Here is a 24984-nt window from a genome sequence, read left to right as displayed (position 1 = left end):
AGCAGAGACAGAACGCATTAGGATGCTGGGCTTGGCATGGGAGCCCGAACCATGGCAAAGGCCCCCTTGGCCCCAAATTCCTTGGGACTCTGCCCAGGGAGCCAGACACAGGGCCCACTGGGCCCTCCGCCCCTCCCACCTTTGGGGGCCCCGCCCCTCCGAAGAGGGGTCTCCAGTCAGGCGGCTGCAGTGGACAAACGCCTGCCCCTCTGATCCCAAAAGTGGAGACCAGGGTTTGCTGCTTTGGGGCCCCTGTGGGTGACCCGCGGAGTCCAGAGGCCGGACCTGAGAGCATGCCCAGTGCCCCGAAAGTGCCAGTGGGCCAAGAGAAAGAGATCCGAGTGGAGGGGTCACTGACCCGCCTGCAGAGTGGTCAGTGGCTCCGACTCCTCGCTGAACTCGCTGTCCCCAATGTCATTGGTCGCCTTCACGCGGAACTTGTAGGATGTGAACGGCTTGAGCCTGTGGGGTTGAGAAGTTTCAAGGAACAGAGGTACCCCCTAATGCCTCACCCCATTGTCCCTGCTTGGGGAAAGGTGGGGGCAGAGGGCGCTCATCTGTTACACAGATGGGAACGCCAAGGCTCAGAAGCTAGGAGTGTTCCGTCGGGCACCCAGGGCCCAGGGCCTCCGGGGCCTGATGCCAGCCCACGTGTGGCCTCGCTTCCAGCCCCCAGGTGGCCCTGTCTCCATGTCTGCTACCTCACAGGGGCAAGCCGCTGGGAGAGCTCCGACAGCCCTCCCTGTGAGCAAAGTCCTCCCCGGGAAACGCCATCCCTTTCTAGAATTTAGTAAACTTAGCAGGGGTCAAGGTTCTCGAGAGTTCACCAGCACTTCATCTCTATAAGCCTTGTTCCTCTCCGGGCCAAAGTCTTCCTTTTTGATTTACTGGGGGTGGGGGGTGAGGAGGAGAGAATTGCTCAAAACTCTGGGTCACGTCAGCCAGAATATAAAAAAATATGAGCCACTAGGAATTAAATCGAAGCCAGACTTCGGAGCCGGCTCCACTCCCCTGTTGCAGACGGAGAGGGAGGCGCTGTCGGCCGCAGGGATGCCTGAGGAGGGGTGGTGAGGCCCTCCCTGAGGGGCTTCCAGGCTCCAGAAATAGGTAATGAAGAGGCAGCCCTCGCAGGGCTCCCGAGAGCAGGGGCGGCGGGGTGGGGGAGGTTAGGACAGAGCCAGAGGCGGGGTTCTGGCAGGTGCGGGCTGGGGAAAACATCTGGGCGTGGGCAGGCTCCAGGAGCATGCTGGAGACCCCCCGACGCCCCCCTCCAGTGCTCCCCTCCACCCCGGGAACCCCTCTGGTGCTATCTGCACTGGGAGGGGTGGAGGGGAGTGCCGGCGGCCCGGGGCCTCACCTGTCCACCACGAAAGCGGAGGCGTTGTGGCTCACAGAGGCCGAGTGCAGCGCCCACCGGCCTCCGGGCAGCTCGCGGGTCTGGACCGTGTAGTAGCGCACGGGGGACAGCCCGTCGCTTCCCGGCTCCCAGGACAGCAGCACGCTGCGCGCCTTCACGTCCTCCTGCTGCACCACTGGCTTGCTGGGGGGCTGGGGCCGGTCTGTGAGGTGGTGGAGGGGGACAGGAGCAGGGGGGTCAGCCAGGAAGGGGGTGGGGGGTGAGCTTTCTCAAGGAAGAGAAGGAGGCGTCTGATACCCACAGCCCTAGCCCCTTTCTGTGCACACGGTCCCGACAGCCGGCACCCATGGCTCCGTGGCTCCTGGTCCGTGACCTGTCCTCAGCTCATTAGAGGCCCAGATGCCCGGGAATTCAGATCTCCTGAGGACAGCCCAAGCTGGTGCTGGCAGTGAGGAGGTCCAAACACCCAGTTCCTTTGGCCCCACCTGCCCAGCGCCAAGACGGGGCCTGTGCAGTCCCCGACAGGGTGGGACAGAGCCCACGCTTCCCTCGGTGGGGCTCCGCCGGATGCCCTGCCCGCCCCGGCCCTGCTGCAGGGTCTCAGACTCGGCACTCGGGCACTTGGGGAGGCTGGGTCTGTGTTACGGGGCCGTCCTGCGCTCTGTAGGGTGTTGGCAGCATTCTGGGTGCCCCCCCCACCTGCCGATGCCGGGCGTAGCTCCCTCTTAAGCTGTGACAATTTCCAGTTGACAATTGCTGTCTTACTGGTTTTTCCTGGGAACACGGTGTAACGAACCACATTCATAGGAATTGGGGTCTCAGCCCACTTCAGGGGAGCCGGGCCTTTGGCCTTTGAGCGCAGGGGAGAGGACCGAAGCTGGTCTCACCAACCCTTCAGAAACCCAGCAGCTGAGGCAGAGCGGGATCCTCGGGACGGGGCCTCCCAGCCCGGCTTCTGGAGTCCACCAAGTGCTTGCTGACCCCGACCTCAGAGACTGCAACCCTCCTGCCATTCCAGGGCAGGGCAATGTGGCTCGTAACTGGCTGATCCCCAGGTCCCCGCGAGCACAGGGCAGGCGCACCTGGCTTGGCTGGGACTCCCTCCTCCCCGCTCTGCGCTGGCTGCCCCCCAGGCCTCCCCAGCCCCAGGAAGCGGTCACCTCTCTTCTCGGTGGTCACCACCAAGGCCTCGGCGGCCTCTCCCCAGCCCTTGCGGGTCTGGGCTGTGATGCGGAACAGGTAGACGGACTCTGGCTTGAGGCCGGTGGCCGTGTACTGGCGGGCGCTGGGGGCCAGCACCTCCACGGTGGCCGTGTTGGCCGTGGTGGCGTTGAGCCGGTGGGTGACCTGGTAGGCTGCGGGAAGGAAGGATACGGGCTGTGCTTGGGGGCAGGTCGAAGTCCCTCAACCCCGTGAGCCTTCCCCCGGGGGCCTGCGTGCATGTGCGTGTCTGTGTGTGTGTTAGGGGAGGACCCTTGAATAGGAAAGGATGCTTCTGACCGACAGCGTCCCTCCGTGCCTTGGGTCGGACTGGCTTTGCGGAGTTGGCCAGTGCGCCCTCACCTGGTCACGCTTAGGAATTGCAGCCGAGGTTTACCAGATGGCCAGTCAGGGGCTTTGGGGAATATTTAGGAAAACACAGCTAATGAATCATCCTTAAGGAACCTCAAGTGGGGGAAATAGGACTCAAAATTCTTCTTGAGAAGAGGTGGACACTTCCTGGGCCTAGTCTGCCTCTGGCCTCCTTTACACGTTATGCCTCCTCCTTCTACCCAGAGTCAGGGCACTGGAGAGGGGAGAGGCTTACCAAGGATGATGCCGTTGGGGGCAGCGGGGGGCTGCCAGATCAGTCGCACGGATGTGGTCCTCACCTCTGGGAAGAGGATGCCCATGGGTGGTCCCGGGACTGGAAGGGACAAAGGAGAAGCAGGTGGCAGCTGCTGCTCAGCCCCTCCCCCCGCCCCCTGGGTCCAGCTCCAGCAGAGCAGGTGGGCGGGCCGTGGGGGAAGGACGCACTCAGCTCCATGACCTCTGTGGAGTGCTGCTCTGTCCCTGACACCTCGGTCCAACACGGGACACAGAGATGCTATCGGTGAGCTTTCTACCCTCAAAAAGAGGCATTATTTGGCAGGAAGCAGAAGGGTAGAGGCTCCAGCTTCCTGCGGCTCAGGGTCCATGTCTGTGCACCTATATGTACATGCTGGGTTGACCTCAGGACTGGGCAAGGGGGCTTTGCCCTTGGTCTCTAATACAGAAGGCGCCGGTCTGACTTCCTTCCACCCATAGGGTGGGATGGGTGGGGGGCTCACTCTGAGCCCGAAACACTCCTTTATGAGGGTCTGCCTGGGCCCGTTCCCCCAACTTGCACCTCCGGACCGATGGATGACTGGGGGAGGGGCAGCTGTTTGGGGCAGGTGGATGGAGACCAAGTACCATGTGCCGGGGAGAGGAGGGGAAAGGAACAAGGCACAGGCGATCCTCCCTGGGCACCCTCATCCCAGAGAATCCCCCGAAGTCTGAGATTTCTAAACTTGAACGTGGCCTTCCAGGTCAAGGCAGGAGAGTCAAACATACCGAATTTAACAGATCGTTAGCTTGATTTACAACTTTAGAATATGTGGACATATGGTGTTTGCGCTTCCTTTTGCGCTTTTGTCCGGACCCCAGCAGTGTTTGTAGGGGGTGGTCAGGGTGTGTGTGTGGGGGAAGGGGAGGGAGCCAGGCTTTGACAGAAGGTTCTGCTGAGGGGATGAATGCCTGCAGCCCTACTGGCATCGCTCTTTTTTGTAAATGAGACCAGGAAGCTCGTGCCCAGGAAAAAGCAAGCCTTTCCCTTGCACAGAGCTTTGCTCCAAGTGAACCTGCCCCAGGCAAACCCAAATTAAAACAGGTGCCAAGTCTCTATTCTGTGCACTTGTCCCAGAGAGCAAGAGACTGAATCCAAAGTCAAACCGTTCTTCCATTTCTTCCTCAGGGAAGCAGAGTCTGGAATGTGTTGGTGGGTTGGTGGCCCTAGGTGACCTGCCCCCAACAGGAGAAGCCTGACACCATGGTTCTGTTCGGGGCAAAGTGTGAACCCAGAGGGGCAGGGCCAGGCAGGCAGGAGGAAGGGGAGCTCCCAGCCTCCCCAGGTGCACAGGGATTCAAACTCACCATCATCCAGCGTCCGCTCCAGGATGGGGGGGTGGCTGGGGCTGCCGTCCCCGATGCGTGTAAAGGCCAGCACCTGGACCTCGTAGAGCACGTACTTGCCCAAGCCCGTGAGCTGGGCGCTGCGGGAGGAGTTCCCTTCCACCAGCCAGAACCGGGGCTGGGAATCTGAGTCCTTCTCCTTATACATCACCTGCCAGAGCACAGTGCAGGGGGTGAGGGCCTGCGGTCTGGGTCTTGCCTGCCAGCTCCCTCCCCAAGTCTCGCACCCCAATCAAGGCAGGCGGGAACAGCTGGTGGGCCCCAGGCTCCTAGGAGAGGCTTGGCCCCAGGAGGGTGGAGCTTGGGCTCTGGGAGAGCAGGGACACAAAGATGCACTGGGCCATGGAGCTACAGAGTTCCTTAGAGACCATTTAGCTGGGAAAAACAGGCTCAGAGAGGAGGCGTGACTGGCCCGAGGTCACACAGCCAGTACTGGCAGAGCAGGGACGTCAAGCCTCGTCTCCCAATCTGTGGGCCAGGGCTGAACCCTACGGCTGGGCACAGCTTTGACAGCGGTTCTAGAAGATGGTAGGAACCAGGCCCACAGGCTGAGCGAGGCTGGGGCAGCCAGCAGGGCCTCCTGGGGGTGGCGGGGATGGGTAGGAAGGACCTGGGCCTCCTTGGAGGCCTGTAGTCCTGACAGGAGATTCCTTGGTTGCTGTGCCACCTGAACACAGATGCTGGGATCCCCTGCGCATCCACTCCAGATGGTGGAGACTCGGGCCCCAGGGGTCACGGGAAAGGGCAGCTTGGATGCCGACGCAGGTGACCTCGGAGCCGGGACTCACCTTGTAGCCCAGCACGAGCCCATTGCGGTCGGCCTCCGGGATCTCGTTCCAGCGCACGAGCATGCTGCTGGAGGTGGTGGCCAGTGCAGACACGTTAGTGGGGCCAGAGGACGGAACTGAGGGAGAGACAGAGCAGACAGAGGGAGCTCAGGACCCAGCGGGCCCTCCAGGGGAAGGAGGTGTGACACCTGGTCCCCAAGTAGCAAATTATCCTGCAGTGATTCCTGGTGATTCTGGAACATCACAGATGCTGTTTCTGGTTTCAGATAAGCCTCCCCGTTAACCTCTGCCGGACCAATGTGAGGATGAGCCCCCACTTCCTGTCTGCACAGCAGTGATGAGGGGGAGGGGCTGGGATGGGGAGGGACGTCCTTTAAAAGGTGACAGGAAAAAGCCTCAGAATGGCAAACCACATGTGGGTGCGTGAGGGCTGCCTGAAGGCTGGGGGCTCATGTTCTGTGGGTGACCCTTGCCAGGGTTCCATGAGCTGCTGGTTCTGGTTCTAGAATGTTCTGAGAGCTGATCCGACCTTCCCACCTCCAGTTCTTTCAGCCACTGCTGGGTGTCAGAATTAAAGGGGAAGCCCAGAAACATGGGCAGTTTGTAGGGAAAGACCTTCTGGCTAACCCGCAGGGGTGGGAATCCCCCAGTCCCCCAACTTTGGGACAGTGGGAAGATACTGGGGGATCTGGCAGAAAGGTCAGGTGCTCCACCAGGATGATGGACACGAATGGGTAAGTGAGCCTGGGCTTATTCTGTACAACAGTTCCAGCCTTTGTGCCCTTGGAAGGCCGTGAGGGCAGAGACAAAGGTGGGGCGATCCCTACCACAGGCTAGCGGGACCCAGGGCAAGGGCCGCAGTACCTGACTCCCGGGTCCTGCCCATCACCGTCTGGCTCCAGGGCCCGCTCCCGATGGCGTTGAAGGCCTGGACCTGGACGCGATACTCTGTCCACTCCTCCAGGTCTTCGATGGTGTACTCACGCTCCACGCGGTCCTGGACCACGTGGCTCAGCGTCTTGCCGTGGCCGTCTGCCCGGCTGTATTTGATCTTGTAGCCCACCGACTCGGGGTTCCCGTTGTATTCCATCTCCGGGAGAGGCTGCGGGAAGGCGGGATGGTACAGCGGCTGTGAGGCCAGGCCCGCCCCGTGTGGGGAACTATCTGGCTCGTGCACCCTCTTCCAGGGAGCCCTACAGGATTACCACACCCACCGTCCAAGCTGTGCGTGCCCATGTGAGTTGCTCTCCCCGAGGAGGGGTTAGATTGTGTGAGTCTGTGATCTGGCGGTTCCCGTCTACCTGCCTGTCTGTGCCAAGCTCCAAGGGGAGGCAGCATCTACGCTTCACTGTGTCCAGGGCAAACTGAGGACCTGGCCAGAGCCGTCAGACTGGGGAGGAGACCCACAAAGCCTGTCTGTCCAACAGGCTGAGGAGCACAGCACCCGTGGCCTTGGCTGTCTCTACCACTTAACTCCCTCGCGTAGGCTGCCAACACACACTCACTTAATTGCTTCTAACATGCCTGTTCCCGGCGCACGCGCGCATGTGGAGAAGCAAGTGTGGGGCACAGCATCTCGGGCTCGGAGGGAACACCCGGCACCGGCGACAGCCCTTCCAGCAGCAGGCCCCAGTCTCTCCTGCTCCACGGTCGGCCTCCCCTTCTAGGAAGTTTCAGCCAAGAGGACAGACAGATTCCCTTCCTCGGCCACTGGGGCTGTGGTTGCTGGCTCCAGGTCATTTGGATGAACCTGGGCAGTGTTGGTAGGCGGTGGGGGTGTGTGCATGTGGCGAGGGGGTGGGGGGAACCTGTGATCGGGAGCAGGTGTGAGCGGAGCACTCTGCCTTCAGACTCCCTCCGAAGGCCCTTGGCTTTCACCTCTCTGCCATACTGCTTCCCTGCGGGTTCTGAAGGGCCCACGGCCCACAGACTCCCCGCATTCTGACCCACTTCCTCCGGTTCCTCGGCCTCTGCCTCACTCCCAGCTCACTCGCTGCCTCCGGCCAGCCGCTGCTCCCGCAGACACTTAGTGAAGCCGACCAGAGACCATTAAGACAGAAATCGATGGGCCTGGAGCGCACGCTTCCTTACCTGCCAGGGAAAGGTAACAGGCCGTGCACCATTAGGCGGGTCTGGAGGTGCCTGGGGCCCTGCGCGGGGCACCAACTGCCTTTTTATTTCTCCCCCAGCACCCCCCTCCAGCATGGGGCATCAGTCAGTCTCTATCTAGTCTTTTAGTGTTTGGAAACCTTCAAGTGAGCTGCCAGAGGAAGGCGGGAGCCGGCCCAGAGTGGCTGTGAGGCCGCTGAGCTGTGCCCGGCACCAGCCCCCCGGGAGGGCGCTCAGCATTAGGAACTACCCTTCGTCCCGGGCTGATGGGGCCACGAGCTCCTTCTACCAGGCGTCCGCCTGAGTGAAAGGACCTAAGGGATTTCCAGTCAATCCCACAGCCTGGTGTTTTGCAAATTGTGTTTTGGGCAAGCGGTAAGAGAGCTCATGCGGACACAGAACCCAAATCGTGTGTGGCCAGATCGGCCGGCGAAGTGGGGGTCAGGCAGGCTTTTCCTCGCACGAAGGCCAGGAGCCAGGCTGCGGGGTGCTGTCCCCCACGTTCGCTTGTCTCAGAGTTCCTGTGTGCGCCTCACACCTCTTGGATGACTGCTGCGTGGGGCAGCAGTCGGGACGACGCTGTCCGGCGGGGGACGGCGTCGGGGGGACACGTTCTCTCCTGATCCTGGGAAGATGGGGCGGCCGTGTGCTCAAGGGTTAGGACTGCGGATTCTGGGAGGCCAGACCTCCCCAGGGTGGGAAACGGAGCCCTGCTATTAAGTAGAGGGTGGGGGAGGACGTTGGTGGGGGTGGGTGGGACTTGGGCCAGCGATCTGACCGCTCTCTGCCTCAGTTTCCCCATCTGTGAAGCAGGAGCTCAGGATCACTCTGCTGTGACAAGCCGGTGGAGAGGGATCCAGGCCGGACTTCGAATACAGCGCTCAGCATTGCGCCTGCCAGGAGGAAGCCCTCAGGGTGGGCAGGGTCGCTTGGGGTAACGGCCCTCAACCAGCAATCCTGACCCGTGGGGGTGGTCTCCTGCACCTGTGTCGCCACCTCAGACGTGATCCCTCGCTCTCGGACTTGGTGTAGGGGACCACTCCCACCTGAACCCCAGGCCCACCACTTAGGAGCTGTGTGGCCATGGGCGAGTTCCTGACTCCTCTGACCCTCAGTTTCCTTAGCTGTAAACTGGGTCTCGATGTGCCCTTTGCAGGGTGACTGGGAGGATAAATGGAAGATATACGTAAAACACCTTGCTCACTGAACAGTGTCTTCTAGCTCCTTCTCACAAAAGGCTTTTATTCTTTTGGCCGATACTGAGTATGAGACACCTTAAAGGTGCTGGGTGTAAAGAGAAGCGAAGGGAGCTGCGGGTGCTCTGGTGGCCCCCCTCTTTGATGTGGTCCCCCGGGGACAATGACCGTGGTAGGGTGACGAGGACCAAGGAGCCATCGCAGCCCCACTGCCCTCGTGGGGGCCTCACCATCCAGCGGAGCCACAGGCTGGTCTCACTTGCCGTGCGCAGGGTCACGTTGGCGGGGGCCATGTCAGGGGGTGCCTGGAGGGTCTGGATCTTTCTAGAAGGCTGGCTGGGGGGGCTGGTGCCCACGATGTTCACCTGGCGCATTCGGAAGCTGGGGTGGGGGAAGGGAGCGAGCAAAGTTGATGAGGGCGGGACCCCAGGGCCAAAGCCCGGCCGGGTCTGGGCAGCCCCCGCATCCGGCCCTGTTACCTGTAGTAGGTGAAGGGGTTGAGCTCAGGCACCTCCATGGAGCGAGCGTCCGGCTCGTTGGTGAGCTGGTGAACCAGCAGCCACTCCTCTCCCTCCCCGACCACGCCTACCTGGAAAAGGGAGACACTCTTAGACCTGCTCGGCTTGTGGGGCTGAGATGTTCTGGGCCCCAGGTTCTCGCAGGTGAAGTTCTGCCCACGGAAGGTCTTGGTTCCATCCCAGGGCTCACCCGGCGGGCCCCAAATGGGGTCACCACCTTTCCAGGCCCTGAAGCATGACTTAAAAGCATGAGCCCAGGCCACCTTGCAACACAAGCTGCTGGAATGCTTCCTAGAAACCCACCCCAGGGCCCTGCCCTAGACCTAGCCCATCAGAAACCCTGAGGTTGGTACCCGGGAATCTGGGTATTTAATGAGCTCCCAGGTGGAGCCAATGCGGAGACTCACCACTTACGGGGTGTGGGCCGCAGCGATGTATTTCTGCAGGCCGGCCAGTCCGTACCTGACCCACAGGACTGGTGTGTGGGTGCGTGTGCACACATGTGTGTAAATGTGTGTGTGCACGCACGCTCACGTGTGCGCACGTGTGTGCTCGCATGTGTGCATGTACATATGTGCATGCACAGGGCTCAGTGAAGCAGAGGCAGACCTGAGAACGGTGGGCATTTTCTGTGTATCTGGCCATCTGACAGCTGCATATTTAAAACCCCACCACACATGTGGTTGGCTCTCAAGGGCAGGGGTGTGCCCAAGGCCAAGGGAGCAGGCTGCGTGGGCTGCGGGTCCCCTGGCATCAGGGTTTACCTGGGCCTCCACCAGCCAGCGGGAGATGGAGGTTTTCCCGTCGTAGCCCGGCTTGAACTGCAAGGTCACGGAGCGGGGGCCGATGTTGGAGATGCCCAGGTTGGTGGGGGCCCCGGGGAGTTCTGCAACACAGGGTGGGAAAGGAGATCCGCTGAGGACAGGGTCCTTCCACATGGACTAGGCCTCCGGACCGGGGGCTGTGTGTCACCCTTTTCTAGAAGCCTGGTGGGAGGAGCTGGGCCGAGGCTTCGTCCTCTGACAGTCTCCTTCCTTCCACGGCTCTGTGTGTCCTGACCAGGCGCCCGAGGCAGGGTGGGGGCTGGGAGGGCCCCCAGAGCCACAGGGAGGCTGACTGGGCCGGGGAACGGGGGCTAGGCATGCAAGGGCTTCCCGACAGAATCTTCTCTCCATCCACACGCACGGCCCCCTCTCAGCCCTCCCAAACCCGATAACGGCTGAGCAAGATCAGGAGGAGGCGGGTGGAGGAGGCCGCCCCTAATTTCTGCCCGGGAACCTTCGGATTCAGGAGGAACAGAAAGAGTACAGGCTCTGGAAGTCAGACTGTCTTGGGCTGGCCTCTAACCTCACTGCTTCCACGCTGTGTGTCTTTGGGCTCGTCACCTAACCTTTCTGAGCCGCAGCGTCCTCCTCGGTCGAACGGCGATGGTACTATCACCCACCTCAGGGCTGCTGTGAGGACTAACTGAACTGATGCAGATACAGCACTTGGCTCGAGGCACAATCATGTGTTGGTGTTTGCAATCAGGTGCGGTCGCCCGAATCAGCTCTGGGATCTCAGTTGTCTCGGGAGCGGGGTGGGGGGGCAGGTTGAGGGATTCTGGCTGGGTCCCATAGGCATAGACTTACAGACCCAGCCTAGTCCACCTTCCACAGATACAGATGGGGAAACTGAGGCACAGAGGGGCGACTCTGACTTGCTCAAGATCGCAAAGCTCGGCAGAAGCAGGGCTGAGACTAGAGCTCAGCTCGTTCTTCCTACCAGGTTCTCAGATGATTCCCACCTTAGGCTACCCCTTTCCCAACCAACGCTTCCACCGGCAGGGATCCCGCTTGGACTTTCTGGGCGACAGTGAGAATTCTTCCCCTGCATCAGAGAGAGCATGGCTCCATGTGGAACCTGGTGTGGGACAGGACTGGATGAGATGGGGATGGGGAGGTGTCCTCTGGGGGACTCTGCTTTTCTGAGAGCCACAGGGGGAAGCAGCAGGAACCCCACCCAGCCTCCATCCAGAGACCTGGGGTCATGAGATGTAAGCCTGCTCTGGGGGGAGCGCAAGAGACCATGGACCCAAGGCAGGGCAGAGCTCTGGGGGAGGAAAGCCAGAGTTCCTGAGCAAAAAGGAAGCCTCTTAGTCAGGAGGAGGACCCCAAGAGGCCAGAAGTCCTGCCCTGCGAGCGGGTACCCACCTGGAGGCACCCCAGAGGAGATGGTTGACGCAGACACCTGGCCCTGGCCCTTGGCGGTCATGGCGGCCACCTCGATGGTGTAGGTGGTGAGCGCGGTGAGGCCCGTGACGCGGTACTCCAGGGTCACGTTGGGTAGGTAGTGGGTCACGCGGGTGTTGGTTCGGTTGTACTCCTCCCAGGATATCCGGTACCCTAGGGAGAGCCCCCAGTGGTGGCGTGAGCTTGGTGGGACCAAATGCTGGCTTTGGCCTTTCTGCACTGCTTGGGCTGGGAGCAGTGGGGCCACGGGAGCTGGGAACCTCGTCTCTGGGGCCCCAGGTTTAACTTGGGTGGGATGACCCTGTTGGGTGGGGACCGTAGGACGGAGTGAGACTTACGGCAGCTGCTTGAGGCCTGTTGTGGAGGCCCGGGGACGTGCTACAGAGCAGAGGGGCGGAGAACCTCCCCTGAGTACTTTCTAAGAAAGAGTGGCCTTCTGGGAGGTTCTGGATGAACACCGGTCAGCAGGACAACAGGATGGACTGGACGACCCTGTCCTCTCACCCCTGGGGCTCAGGAGCGCCCCCCTGTAACCCTTACCTGTGAGGATGCCATTCTTCTCTCCCGGCTCTTGCCAGCTGACCTTCAGGGACGTGTCCAGGATTTCACTGAAGCTCAGGTGTCCCACAGGACCCGGCACTGTACCCCAAAAGGACCCCCCCCCCACCAATGCACATTAGAGCTAGCGAGAGACCACTGTCTGCAGGACAGCCCGCATGCTCCAGGGGCACCCCAGGATTGAAGACAAGGCCGGGATCCCCCCGGACCTGGAGCGCTCAGCCTGGTTCTCGGGGCGGGGGGTGGCTGCGGACGGGGGCAGGGACGGCAGGGGTGGGGTGGTGCCTACCATCCTCATGGGTGCGCACCAGCTGGGGGGTGCTCCGAGGCCCGTCGCCGGGAGTGGTGAAGCAGAGAACGGAGGTGAAGTACTCGGTGAACTTCTTCAGGCCAGACACGAAACCCACGTGGATGCTGTCTTGGAAGTTGGGCCGGGCAGTCACCATGGTAACCTCCTCTTCCTGCTCCGGCTCCCAAGCAATCAGCTGGGGAGAGACCAGCAACTCAGGCAGGGCAGCAAGAATGTTCCAGAAGAGGCCGAGGGTCCTCCCGTAGTCCGGGCCGATGGACAGAGCCCAGCTTCCTCGGGTTCCCTAAAGCTTTCTCTGTCTGGGCTGGACCGGGTTTCCCTCGGAGCTTCCCCACAGAGCTGCCACTTCCACCAGTGCTTTCAACGTGTTCCAAGCTGGAATTTCAGTCTGAGACCCGACCTGGAGGTGGGGTGTCGGCGAGGAAAGCCTGGTCTGGGGACAGCGCGGTTTTCTGCCTGACTTCCGTGCTGCACACCCCACCTGGGACGCACCCGCTTCCCGCCTCCCCTTCCTTCTCTTCTTGATCTGTGCCCTCACACTCCTGCTTTCTGGGCCCTTCATCTGTCTCCAACAATGACAGCTGGTCTCAGAGAGTTCCTCGTTCATTTGAAGTTGATTAACTAGCAATTAATGGTGAAAAGCAACACTTGATGAGTTTTAATAATCACGGGTATTTATAGATATAAAACAATAGCAGGCTGATGTCTCCTGATTAACTCGCCCCTATAACAATGCTTCAGCCTCTCTTTTTGTGGCTGCGTGTTTATAAAGGATGTTTGGAAATTTAATTGGTATTGTGAAAAGATAGCCTATAGCAAGTTAATTAGATACTAATTAGACCCTAAAAATACTAATCAGAAATACTAAGTGGCATTTAATAAGTATGTTAAATATCTCCTTATTTTGGTTATCTTGTTTCAGAGCAATTAAATTGCCGAACTTCTTTGGAGTAGATTAAGAAACAAGTTTAATGTTTTAATTTAATTTAATTAATGTAAATTTGAATTAATTACGCCAATAGAATTAATTGTGTGGTCTGTTCCCCAGCAAGTGCAAAATCTGGGTAAATATTATTTTATTGGGTTTAGGCCAATTATAATCACTACCATTATTACAGGAATAAAGGACAAAGAACATCTTTACAGGTGCCTTAAAATACGATCACTGGGAATTGGCTCCAAAAATGACCCCAGAAATGCACAGGGTTGTGTGGTTTCCTGAATGACGACTTCTTCGTCTTACGGCTCCAGGCCTGAAGCCCAAGATGGCAGAGGGCGGCCTTGAAACAGTTACTCTGGGATGACAGCCCCTTGTCATTCTCTAGCTGTGTCTGCAGAGGAGGAGGCCCAGTGTTAAGAGGTCTCTCCCCCAGGCCAGGAAGACTACAGACTTGCCTTCTGCACCTCCTGTTCCCTGAAAGGAGATGGGTTCAGGGCAGCCCAGGGCTACCGCCGGACGAGCTCATACTCTGTGTCAGGCACTGGGGTAAGTCTGTCGCCCGCCAGCCCCACCGCATCCTCACAGTGGGGACTGGATGGACGTCACTGCCCTGTGCTGTTGCGGGAAGGGAACTGAGGACCACAGAGACCGAGGCCTGGCTGGTGCACACGGTGCTGTCAGAGGCTGGCTTCAGATCTGTGGGCCTCCCTCCCGCCCTGCAGATCCCGGATGAAGGCCTCTGCCTCCCGAGGTACACACGGCTCCCAGGTGAGCGTCGGAGTTCCTCTTTGCTGTCTGCATCTCTGATCTTGTCACTCAGGCTCCGTGTTCATTTACGCTATTGGGCCATTAGTCTTGGAGTCGAGGCAGACTAGAGCGTTGTGAGCATGGCTGGGGGGTGTGGGTGCCCATGGGCTTGGGGAACAGCACCAGATCGAGGATCCTGGCCCTCTGCTTTGGAAAGCAGAGGAGAGGAAGAAGAACAGAACCCAGCTCTGTTCCTTACTGTGTGACCCTGGGAAAGTCACCCAGCCTCTCTGAGCCTCAGGCTATTATCAGGGACGGTTTGAGCTGCCTTGCTGACTGCTGGGAGGAGAGATGAAGTGATGTGCCTTTTGTTTCTGACGGAGGCTATGTGTTATGGGGATGAGAAGGTGGGGGGGGGTATATGCAGCCTGCCAGCTGCTGGAGGAAAGGAAAAAGTAGAGGAAATTCTCTCCTTCCTTCTCCTTTTGTCTTTCCCCCATCTCTGTCTCTTTGCATGTGACATTCTGGAAGGATAGACAGGATATTAACAACAGTGGTTACCAGGAGTAAGGAGAGTTCCGGAACATTCTGGAAGGATAGGCAGGATATTAACAACAGTGGTTACCAGGATTGGGGAGAGTTCTGGAACATTCTGGAAGGATAGGCAGGAAATTAACAACAGTGGTTACCAGGAGAGAGGAGAGTTTCGGGGTTGGGTGGGTGGGACAGGCAGATGAGGAACTAGAGTGCAATGGAGGATTCCTGCTACACATTTATCTTTTTACTTTCGTTGGTTTTTGAATCATGTAAATACGTTTCCTGTTTAAAAAATTAAATTAAAAGAATTTTTAAAAATCATGGAAGGATTTGGCAGTAGCAGGGACATTATATATACATTTATCCATTGATCCAGCAATCTCCTTTCTATGAATCTATTCCAAAGCGAAATGTGAAGAATATGAAAAGATAGATGCACAAAGATATCCACTGTAGAGATGTTCATTAGAGTAAAAGTCTGGAAACAACCCAAATGTCACTGCTGGGGAGCTGCCTGACCAAACTGGAAATGTAACGTGGAAACCAAACGTGGAAAGCCATGCCACGGAGTCCAACACAGATGTTGACAAGGAAACCAGAATCTCTATATTCCTACGGCGCAATCCCCGGGATATAATGCAAATAAAGAAGCAAGATGGAGAAAATGTAGAGTGTCCTTTATCGAAGAAGGGGGGGAACACACATTTATACATGTTTGCATTTGCTTATGTTCAAGAAATGAAAGGAACAACCAAACCAACCAAACAAAAAGAAATCAAACCTATGGGGGAGGGAAAGGAGCATTCAGGCTGATTTTCTGAACGTACTTTGTATATCTAACTTTGGAACCACGTAACTATGTTCCATAATTATAGAACAAAATTAAATTAAAAAATCAATCCCTAAAAATCGAAACCAAAATGAAACAAATCGACCCAGCGCTGTATTGAGCTGTAGCAAACTTACACAGAGAGAAACTATTTCTGGAGACTTTGTAGCCCAGGCAGGGGAAAGACGTCCCCAGCGGGATACGCCCCAGGAACAGAAAGCGCTGCAAATCACCTGCCACGATCTTTGTTCCTCAGCGGGGTGGGATGACTGTTCTGAGACGGTTGTGGGTGTTTTGGGGATAAAGTAGGCAGGTAATTACGTTGGTGTTGTAGGAACTGGATTTTCCATATGGAGGACAGAGAGACAAAGACCTATAAGATGATTAAAGAGCTTATAGTCCTGAAATTGAATTGAAGTATCTGTATGTGTCTTATCTGAAGAGGAGGAGGAGGAGAAGCATTTCTGAGCTGTCCATTACCAGAGCCTAGAAATGGCTCCAGCGTTAGCTGGTGTTAAGGAGAGCCTTCAGGGCCTAGGCTGTGGTATCTATCATTTCCCACCGAAAAGAACAAGATTGCCTGAAGTCACGGCTGATCCCAGGGACACACGGGGCAGGAACTGGAGACAGCTTGAACCATCCTATCAGCCTACTGGGGCTCCGTTAAAAGGATTCAGCAACCAAAGAGGCCAACGCTGGGCCCATCTGACATCAACACGAATAATGACAGCCACGGTTGAAACCTACCAGATGAGTTAACAATGCTTGAGTACATAATAATTTACCAACAATTAAACAAACAAAAAAAATGTCCTCCTCTCCCCCATCCAAATTCACCTGTCACTTTAGAAGATGCTAAGGAATGGCATTCATGACTCTGAAAATTGGTAGGCGATGGAAAAGGACAGAGTTTTGACGAGGATATTCCTAGATGAACGGAACCTTCAGGTAAGCAAAGAGTTGGTAAGGGGAAATTTCTTTTTACTGGAAAACATTTCTGCTAATACATCAAGGAGAAATTATAATATCTGACCGTCTCCCTTTTGCAGCCCTACTGAAATAACAGGTCACACAGGGTGGTCGGTGGTCACCACACGATAGTAAGAGAGATAGCCAGACCTTAGGCCTTCCGATGTAAGGGCACAGCACCATTTAGGAAACAAAATTTGGGGGGAAAAAAACCACAAAATCACTAAACCTGAATTTGATCAAGCCTCTAGTTTTAAGTTCCAATTTGCTGCGAACATAGCATTCACAGGTCCGTGTTAAATGACCCCACAGAGAGGCAATCGGCAAAATCCAGGCTGTGGAAAATTCTATAGGGCAAATGATCACGTTTCTTGACTAGATAAATTACAAGAAAAAGAGAGTGAGAAAGGAGAGAGAGAGGCTCTCTAGATCAGCTGAGACCCAAAGGAACACCGAACCAGTTGCTGTCGTGAAGACCTCATTGGGATCCTGAAGCAAATACAGCCACTAGTCAAAGAAATCAGGGCTGATGGCATATCCGATGACATCAAGGGGACCGGTGACATTTTTAGGCCCGATGATGACAGTGTGGGTACTGGGGTTGTGTCTGAAACAGAGGCTTTATGATACTTCTTGGCCTAACTGTTTATGGAGAAATGATACGGGGCCTGGGATTTGCTCAACCATATTCCAGGGCAGAGTCGGAGGGTCGGGGAACAGGCAGAACACGTTTGGCCACGAGCTGGGAATTGTTAACGCTGGGATGCGTTAGGGTCTTCTAAAGTTATTACTGTTTTCCCTCTACTTTGGGAGATGTCTGAACATTTTTAACAATTCCAAGGTTTGGGGTTGCGGGGGAGTCCGTTCTCACTGGAGGAATGTAAAAGGCCACGCACTGCTGTTTTCTCCCTGTGACGCTGAAGGCCGGGGCAGCAAGAAACAAAATCCCTGCTTGAATCCATTTGTATTTAGAAAAAAAAAAATTAAGGCATAGTTATTATTTTATAGTTAAATCGTAGGACACCTTTAAAAACATTTTTATCTGCCTATTTATTTAGAAAAAGAGAGAGAGCATGTGAGTGAGCAGGGGGAGGGACAGGGGAGAGGAAGAGAGAGAATCCTTTACGCAGGCTCTCTGCTGAACCCACGACCCTGAGATCACGACCTGAGCCGAAATCAAGAGTCAGATGCTTCCCTGACGGAGCCCCCCAGGGGTCCTGACACATTTTCTTTTTAAAGCAAGAGATGTAGGCGCTGAAGTTTGAATCTGAGCTTCGCAGTTGCTCTGGCTTTGAACAAGTTACTTGCCTCTCGTGCCTCAGTTTCCTCCTCTGTGAAATGGATTGAGGAGACGACTTCCTTCTTCTGAGAGAAGAATGCAAGGCAGGCCAAGCCATCCTACGCACAAAATCCCTGGGCTGTTCATGCCCATGGATGTTTTTAAGGACAAGCCATGGGTGCTGGGCACGAGGCAGACCTGGAAATCATGCGGGCTCCCGCAGCCTCCTCCTGCTCTGTCCGGGTCATGGCCCTGATGGTCCTGCCTACGTGGCCCGCCAGGAGCCACCTGCCTTAGAAGTCTGCAGCCTGGCCCCATCCTCCCCACCCCCAGTTTGTGAAAGAAAACTTAGAATTGGCAGCAAGAAGCTAATTGTTCCCAGCTCAGCTCCTCTGCTTCTCAGCACTGTGCGAGCCTCCTCTTCCCTATCCTGCCTCCCCCCAGAGTCCCAATTAGGAGGCTTTAGGGCCAGCCAGCCAGCCAGCTGGTGTTCAGCAGCAGCCCCCTGCCCTGGGACAGCCCTGCTCGGCCCTGGCACCCTGTCTTCCCCGGAGCGAGAGGGCCATAGCAGGCCCGTACCCGGCTCTAGACCGTCCCTCCTTTATTTGCAACACCAGCAGAAAATTCTCGGGGTGATTTGCTCTCCGTCCCTTTCTGCCCAAGCCACCCTTTTCTCTCGGGAATAACGGCTAAGGCTGCAAGTCCTAGAAATCATCTGGACTGTCCCGCACGTGCAGCTGTGGAGCAGAGTGGGTGCAGGAGCCTTCTGGAAGTGTCGGTGGTCATCACAAGTCCCCGGATCCCTGGGCTCCAAGCCAGAGGCCACGGGGTTTCTCCTTCATGGCCTGCTTCCCGTGGCACACCCCTCCCACCTCTGGAGCGGGCCGACCGCCTCCTCCCACCTGCCCCAAGCTGCACACGGCGCGCTAGGTGATCTGTCTTCTGTTCTTTTACAGGGGGCTGGCAGGGTGCTCCCTGCGGGGTGGGAGCAGAGACCTGGGCATGGGAGCAAGGTCCGGGATCTCGGAGGGGAGGGCTGAGATGTCCTGACTTGTGCGGTTATAATGACAGCAGATTCACAGCTGCCCCAGGACCCCCACCCACGTTACCAATACCAGGATTGAATGACACCTGCTACCATTACTGCTAAGCTCATTGTCACACGCGGACCTGTGTCTCCCCAATTCCCCAAACTCCCATGTTGAAGTCCTAACCCCCAGGGCTTCAGGAGGGGACTGTATTCAGACAGAGGGTCTTTAAAGAGGCAGTGAAGTTAACATGAGGTCAGTAAGGGGGTCGCAGTCCAGTGGGAGTGGCGTCCTTTCAAGAAGAGGCTGGGATGCACGCAGAGAAGGGACCACGCGTGGACACCGGGAGAAGGTGGCACCTATGCACCAAGGATGGTGGTCTCGGAGGGAATCAGCCCTGCCCAGACCTGGATCTCAGACTTCCAGCCTCCGCAAGTGGGAGAACAAAGATTTTTGTTGTTGGAGTCGCCTGGACGGTGGCACCTGGTTAGGGCCCCCGGCTCGGGCAAACATGTCTCTGCAAGGCACTTCCATGCGTGTCACTGAGCCCAGTGAGTTACAGATATCGTCTCATTCAGTCCTGACGCGCCCCTAAGCAGTAGGCCTGAGTATCGTCCTCACGCACACATGAGGGGAGGGGAGGTTATTCTGGTTTTCCTGCATCTAGAACGGAGCCTATAGGAAGGCTCGACAAACAGGAAGGAGCAGGTCAGACAGATTGTAGGACGTGTCTAGGGAGCTGGTGAGAGGCAGAGCCAGAGCCTGGATTCTAGCCCGCATCTGTCACGGTCCCAGTCCCGTGCCCTTAACCACACTCTCTGCGGGGTCAAGTGCAGCCCAAGGACATGTGTGGGTCTAGGAGAGCCACAGCTTGGCAGGAAGAAGCAGATTCTGGATTTTCTGGGGCCGCGGCTATGCCCAGGTGTTCCTAAGCCTGAGACAAATGTGGTTTGCTTATAGTCCAGTCTTCCCGAGAAAGCTCCTCTGCACGGGGTCACAGGCTGGGCAGTATCCTGGCAAGCCCGTGTGCCCTTCACCTTGATCACGTGTCGTCTGCTTGGCTTGAACCAATGATTTCAGAAGCACAGAGGTCCCTCCCCTCCTCCCGGCTCCTCGGCCTGCGGTCTCCCTCAGAGAATCCCCAGCCCTCCTCCGGGGGCCGTGGGGAGGCCTCACGTACCTTGTAGCCCTGGTTGATGCCATTGATGAACTGGGGGCTGGGGGCATTCCAGGTGAAGCGGATGGTCGTGGAGTTGGTGGCTTCTGCGTGCACATTGCCAGGAGGGACGGTGGGGACTGAGGAGAGGAGCAGAGGGGCAGGGAGGGGGATGGTAGAGGGGGTGGAGTCAGTCTTGGGCATTAAGCAGAGAAATAACAAAGGCAGGGGTCTGCTCTGCCCCGCCCTCTCCCGCTTTGCATTACGGACTCGAGGCACCCTCTTTCTCTTGATGAGTCTGGGTGTCAGTACACTCGCCTGACCCACTCATGGGGTACAGACAAACAGAAGTGATGGATGGGAACGTGCTTGGGGAAGGTCGTTCTGCACAACCCTCGAAGCCAGCTGTTTCATGATCCAGGTGACGTGGACCCTGAAGAAGGTCCCCGTACCCCCGAAGCCTCTGCCTTCCTCATGCTCCCCGACAACTCCCCTGCCCCTCGGCACCCTCCTGCCCTACGGGGTAGCCAGGCACAGCGGGCAATAGCTCAGGGGGATACAGGCGCCATGGCCGAGGCGGGACTGGACTGGTCCAGGACTGACAGGCACGGGCCAGGGAGGGAGAGAGAGAAGCACCAGCTCCTCCACAGTCACGATCCCCACCCACCTCCCTGCAGTGTCCACTCGGCGACTTTGCTGCTGTAGACGCCCAGACCGGCGCTGTTGTAGGCGGCCACCTCGATCTCGTAGTTGGTCCAGATGATGAGGTCCTCCAGCAGCAGATTGTTGACGTCAGCGTCTGTGATGTTCTTAAACTGGTACCCGACGGGCAGCCCGGCCAGGCAGTATCTAAGGGGAGGGAGGAAGGCAGGGGGTTGTGGGCTGGAGACAGTCTGCTGGGCACATGCCCAGGAAACCACGTGTGATGGTGCGAATGTTCCATATGCTGTCCAATATGGCCGTCCAACATGGCAGCCACTCTTGGGCGTGGCTGCTGAGCCCTTGAAATGTGGTTGGTGTAGCTGGGAACGTGGGTTGTATTTAAATTAAATAACCACAGGAGACCAACGGCTATCTCCCTGTACAGCACAGGTCTAGAGGACGTGTCTGTTCTATTTGATGGGTTTGGACACTGGAGAGATTAGCTAACCATGGAAGCTAAGAGTTTCTGGGCAGACCACACTGGTCTCACCTAGGAGGGGTCATCGATGGAGAGCCATGTCCAAAGGCTGGGCTCACTTTCTTTGTCCCTCCAAAGGAGTGCCTCCCTCTTTTGACAGTCACTGATTTAGGTGGAGAGAACAAACTTGAGCTACCTACTCTACCAATTTCTACTGGAAAAAGAACACATAATAATACAGAAGTAGGTCTGTATGGACAAAGTCTGGGGGGATGGTTAGATCATCGGAGAACCACAACCCAAACGTTATTGGAAAATTAGAGGCTCCAGCTTATTTTGATGTGTTACAAGACCCTGTAACAATGGTTCTCAGTGGCTTATCATGCATCAGAAATACCCAGAGGGCTTGCAGAAATCCAGGTTGCTGGGCCCACTTCTAAGTTTTCCATGATCAGGTGTAGGACTTGAGAGTTTGCAGTCAAATTGAGGCCGCTGTTGGTCTAGGGAACACCCTTTGAGCACCACTCGCCATTAGGGTTCACCAAAAACCCACAATAAAATTAACGGATTGTGGAGTGGTCAAGTCAACCATAACGCCCTCCAGATCTGGGGCATGCCGGAGCTGGAGAGCGCACACATACAGGAAAGAAATGCACATTTTGCAGCCTGCCAGAATTCAGCATACTGATGGATGCTCAGGAACTTCAACTTTATGCTAATTTGAATTTACGACCCCCAATTAGTAGCACTTAATAACTCAGTTAGAGGTGATCAGTGAAATACTCTTGGTCAAGCGTAGACATAAAAGTTTCCATAACTGGGCTTCATTTTGCGATAAGGACCAGCAAAAGGAGGTCTACCGTTTGACCATCCCTTGGTTCAGTATGGTGGCTTCAGATGGAGTATTCTTGGTTTCTGGGGTGGTTGGCCTGTCAGAGAGTTACCTGTCTCCCTGTGCCCTATCCTGTGAAGCCATGACGTGTGGCTGACCTGCCTATCCACACAGCCTTGAGGACATTACACTGTACCTCCTCTCTCAAGCATTCCCATTAGTTTTCCAAGACCCTGCCTTCTGGAAGTTCCTCTACAGATCTAACCCGAGTCCTTCCTACCTACAAGGGCAAAGTCATTTCTTGTTGCGTGGTGGTCCTTGTGAGATGGAGAAGGACCTGTCGTGACTTGGCTGTTTTCCCATCCACTCCAAACCCTCCCCCTGGGTGGGGGCTGTCCCTCCTTTCCCCAGAGAAGAGGGGACACCTACCTGATGATGTAGCCTTTGAGAAGGCCATTCTGGTGGCTCTCGGGAGGCGGCTGCCACTGGATCATGATGGACTGATTGGTCCGGCCGCTGGCGATGACATTCTGCGGGGGGGCTGTGGGGGGCTCCTCGGGGAGGGAGACCCTGGATAGGAAAACGTCAAGAGTGGGTGGGTCTGAGGCGCCTGGGTGGCTCAGTGGGTTAAAGCCTCTGCCTTCGGCTCACATCATGATCCCAGGGTCCTGGGATCGAACCCCACGTCAGGCTCTCTGCTCAGTGGGGAGCCTACTTCCTCCTCTCTCTCTCTGCCTACTTGTAATCTCTGCCTGTCAAATAAATAAATAAAATCTAAAAAAAAAAAAAGAGTGGGTGGGTCTTTCCACTTTTAGTCTCGAGGGCAAATACAGGAGTTTAACGGGATACAGGGAGGCTGCTCGGTTCCTGGATGACTCTACACAGTTGCTGTGTGCTTTTGGGCAAGTCACTTAACTCTCTGAGCTTGCTCCTTTATCTTTTAAAGGAGTATAATAAACCTCCACTTGCCTGCTTTCTAAGACTAGTTGAGGCTCAAGGACACCATGTATGGAATTGTTTCAAAAAATACCACAGAGCCCCAGATGTGTTTGTGTCTGTGCAGCTCAGGGACATGGGCCTCAGTTTCCCAGATGTCAGAGAAGCTGCTGTGGGGGCTGATGACGTCCTGAGCCCTCCGGTATTTCGGAAGCAGGAGTGTTAAACACTTGCAGGCTGGTGGTGCTGTGTGATGAGGCTTCCTTTTCTGCCCAGCTGAGCCCCAAGCTGTGGGCAGGGCAGGCCAGGTGGGGCTGGGGAGGCACGTGGTGGTGGTGGGGGCCCATCCCCCATTTCCAGAAGCGAGCGTCACCGCGTGTCTTTCTCTGGCACTGCTGGGGGACGCAGTGTTCCACTGGGGTGTGCCGTTCGCCCAACTGACACGCGCCCATTAAAACCAGAAATTAATTATTTCTGATGGATGTCTCTCCCTTTCAGTTTATTTTTATGTTTTTTCTTTCTGACGGATAGCTTTCCAAAATGTACTGCACACTCCCATGTCTTTGTACAGCCTGCGAGCGAGGGTGATTTAACCTTTTTCTTCGTGACTCGGGGCTATTAGTGTGAAGATTCATCAGGAAGATGAATCAGGGCTTGAAGTGAAGCTTGAAGATGCAGAGAAAGTGGAGGGTGGTTTCCCCGACACTTGGAGGCTTTGTGTCGTCGGGATTTTGTAGTTCCAAAGGGCTGGGGCCGCGGCCACTTTGCTCCCAGCAGCCCTCATGGTCTACACACAGCCGGGTACATAGTAGGTGTTCAACAAACAGTGAGGGAATAAATCCTCCCTGCCAGGCTGTTACCTGCCCCCCTCGCTTTCCTGATAGGGTGTCACGACCCTTGTGGCATCCCCCTCGTGAGAGTCACAAAGACTCCAGCTCACTGGAACTGTGGCAGAACCAAGTGATCGATTTAAGCCAGATGTCTGCGTACATACACACCTAAGAGAGTCTTTTCAAGAGCCAAGTACATTCTTGGTTCCTTTGTAAAAATATCAGTTGACGATATATGTGAGTGTTTATTTCTGGGCTCTCTATTCTGTTCCATTGGTCTAAGTGTCTATTTTTATGCCAGGATCATGCTGTTTTGATTACTACGGCTTTCGAGGATAGTGTGAAATCAGGAAATGGGATGCCTCCAGCTCTGTTCTCGGGATTGCCTTGGCTACTCAAGGTCTTTTGTGGCTCTGTACACATTTTAGGATTTTTTTTTTTCTAATTCAGGAAAGATGCCACTGGAATTTTGATGGCGATTGCATTGGATTTACACATGGCGTTGGGTAACACTGACATTTTAACAATAGTAATTCTTCTCAGTGGGGAAAGGGTAGTCTCTTCAATTCATGGTGTGGGGAAAACTGGACAGCCACGTGCAGAAGAATGAAACTGGACCCCCATCTTACACCACTCACAAAAATAAACTCCAAATGGATTAGATTTAATTGTAGGACCCTAAACCATAAAACTCCTAGAAGAAAACATGGGGAAAGGCTCTTTGACATTGGTCCGGGCAGTGATTTCTGGATATGACACCAAAAGCACAAGCAAGAAAAGCAAAAGTAAGTTAAGTGGGACCTTAGCAAACTGAAAAACCCCTGCCCAACAAAAGAAACACTCCACAAAATGGAAAGCTCACACGCTGAATGGGGGAGAACATCTGCAAGCCCCAAGTCTGATAAGGGGTTAATATGCAAAACACATAAAGAACACATACAACCCAAGAGCAAAAAAAAAAAAAAAGGAAAACAACCCAATTCAAAATGGGCAGAAGATCTGCATCGGCATTTTTCCCACAAAGACCCACAGATGACCAACAGGTACGTGAAAAGATGCTCGGTGTCCCTCAATATCAGGGAAACGCACATGAAAACTACAATGAGATACCACCTCCCACCTTTCCCAACGGCCATCATCGAAAAGACAAGAGATAACAGGTGTTGGTGAGGACGTGGAGAAAAGGAATCCTCGGGCACTGGGGGTGGAGATGCAAACTGGTGTTGCCACCATGGAAAACAGGATGGTGGTCCCACAAAAAATGAAAGGCAGAACTACCGAATGATCCAGCTGTCCTACTTCCAGCTGTCCCACATCCAAAGGAAATGAAAATAGGATCTGGAAGGGACACCCGCACCGCCATGTTCACTGAGTATTAGCCACAGCAGCCAAGACACGGAAGCACCCCAAGCCTCTGTCCACAGAGGAGTGGACCAGGAAGATCTGGTATATGTATACAGCGGCAGAGCATTTAGCCAGGAGGAGGAGGAAATCCTACATTTCTCACAACATGGATGGACCC

At 55.8% G+C, this 24984-nt stretch overlaps 1 protein-coding gene across 2 annotated transcripts in view; it reads right to left on the bottom strand.

The window, feature by feature from the left end:
• SDK2 (sidekick cell adhesion molecule 2) overlaps window positions 1-24984 on the bottom strand; it is a 250550-nt gene that overhangs the window by 38528 nt on the left and 187038 nt on the right. For both annotated transcript variants that reach the window (XM_004749035.3, XM_045085974.1), the window contains 16 exons: window positions 22126-22266; window positions 20412-20593; window positions 19769-19884; window positions 12239-12434; window positions 11932-12030; window positions 11353-11544; window positions 9925-10046; window positions 9122-9231; window positions 8873-9023; window positions 6202-6439; window positions 5338-5453; window positions 4511-4700; window positions 3165-3263; window positions 2518-2712; window positions 1358-1559; window positions 359-462 (listed from right to left, as the gene is read on the bottom strand). In XM_004749035.3, the coding sequence (XP_004749092.1) occupies window positions 359-462; window positions 1358-1559; window positions 2518-2712; window positions 3165-3263; window positions 4511-4700; window positions 5338-5453; window positions 6202-6439; window positions 8873-9023; window positions 9122-9231; window positions 9925-10046; window positions 11353-11544; window positions 11932-12030; window positions 12239-12434; window positions 19769-19884; window positions 20412-20593; window positions 22126-22266 (2453 nt within the window). The remainder of the gene's footprint in view (window positions 1-358; window positions 463-1357; window positions 1560-2517; window positions 2713-3164; window positions 3264-4510; window positions 4701-5337; window positions 5454-6201; window positions 6440-8872; window positions 9024-9121; window positions 9232-9924; window positions 10047-11352; window positions 11545-11931; window positions 12031-12238; window positions 12435-19768; window positions 19885-20411; window positions 20594-22125; window positions 22267-24984) is intronic.

Source organism: Mustela putorius, unplaced genomic scaffold (assembly GCF_011764305.1).
Source record: "Mustela putorius furo isolate JIRA1106 unplaced genomic scaffold, ASM1176430v1.1 tig00000873_pilon_pilon_pilon, whole genome shotgun sequence".
Taxonomy (NCBI): domain Eukaryota; kingdom Metazoa; phylum Chordata; class Mammalia; order Carnivora; family Mustelidae; genus Mustela; species Mustela putorius.
The sequence above is the reverse complement of the archived record's forward strand: the minus strand, read 5'-3'. Positions and strand labels throughout refer to the sequence as shown.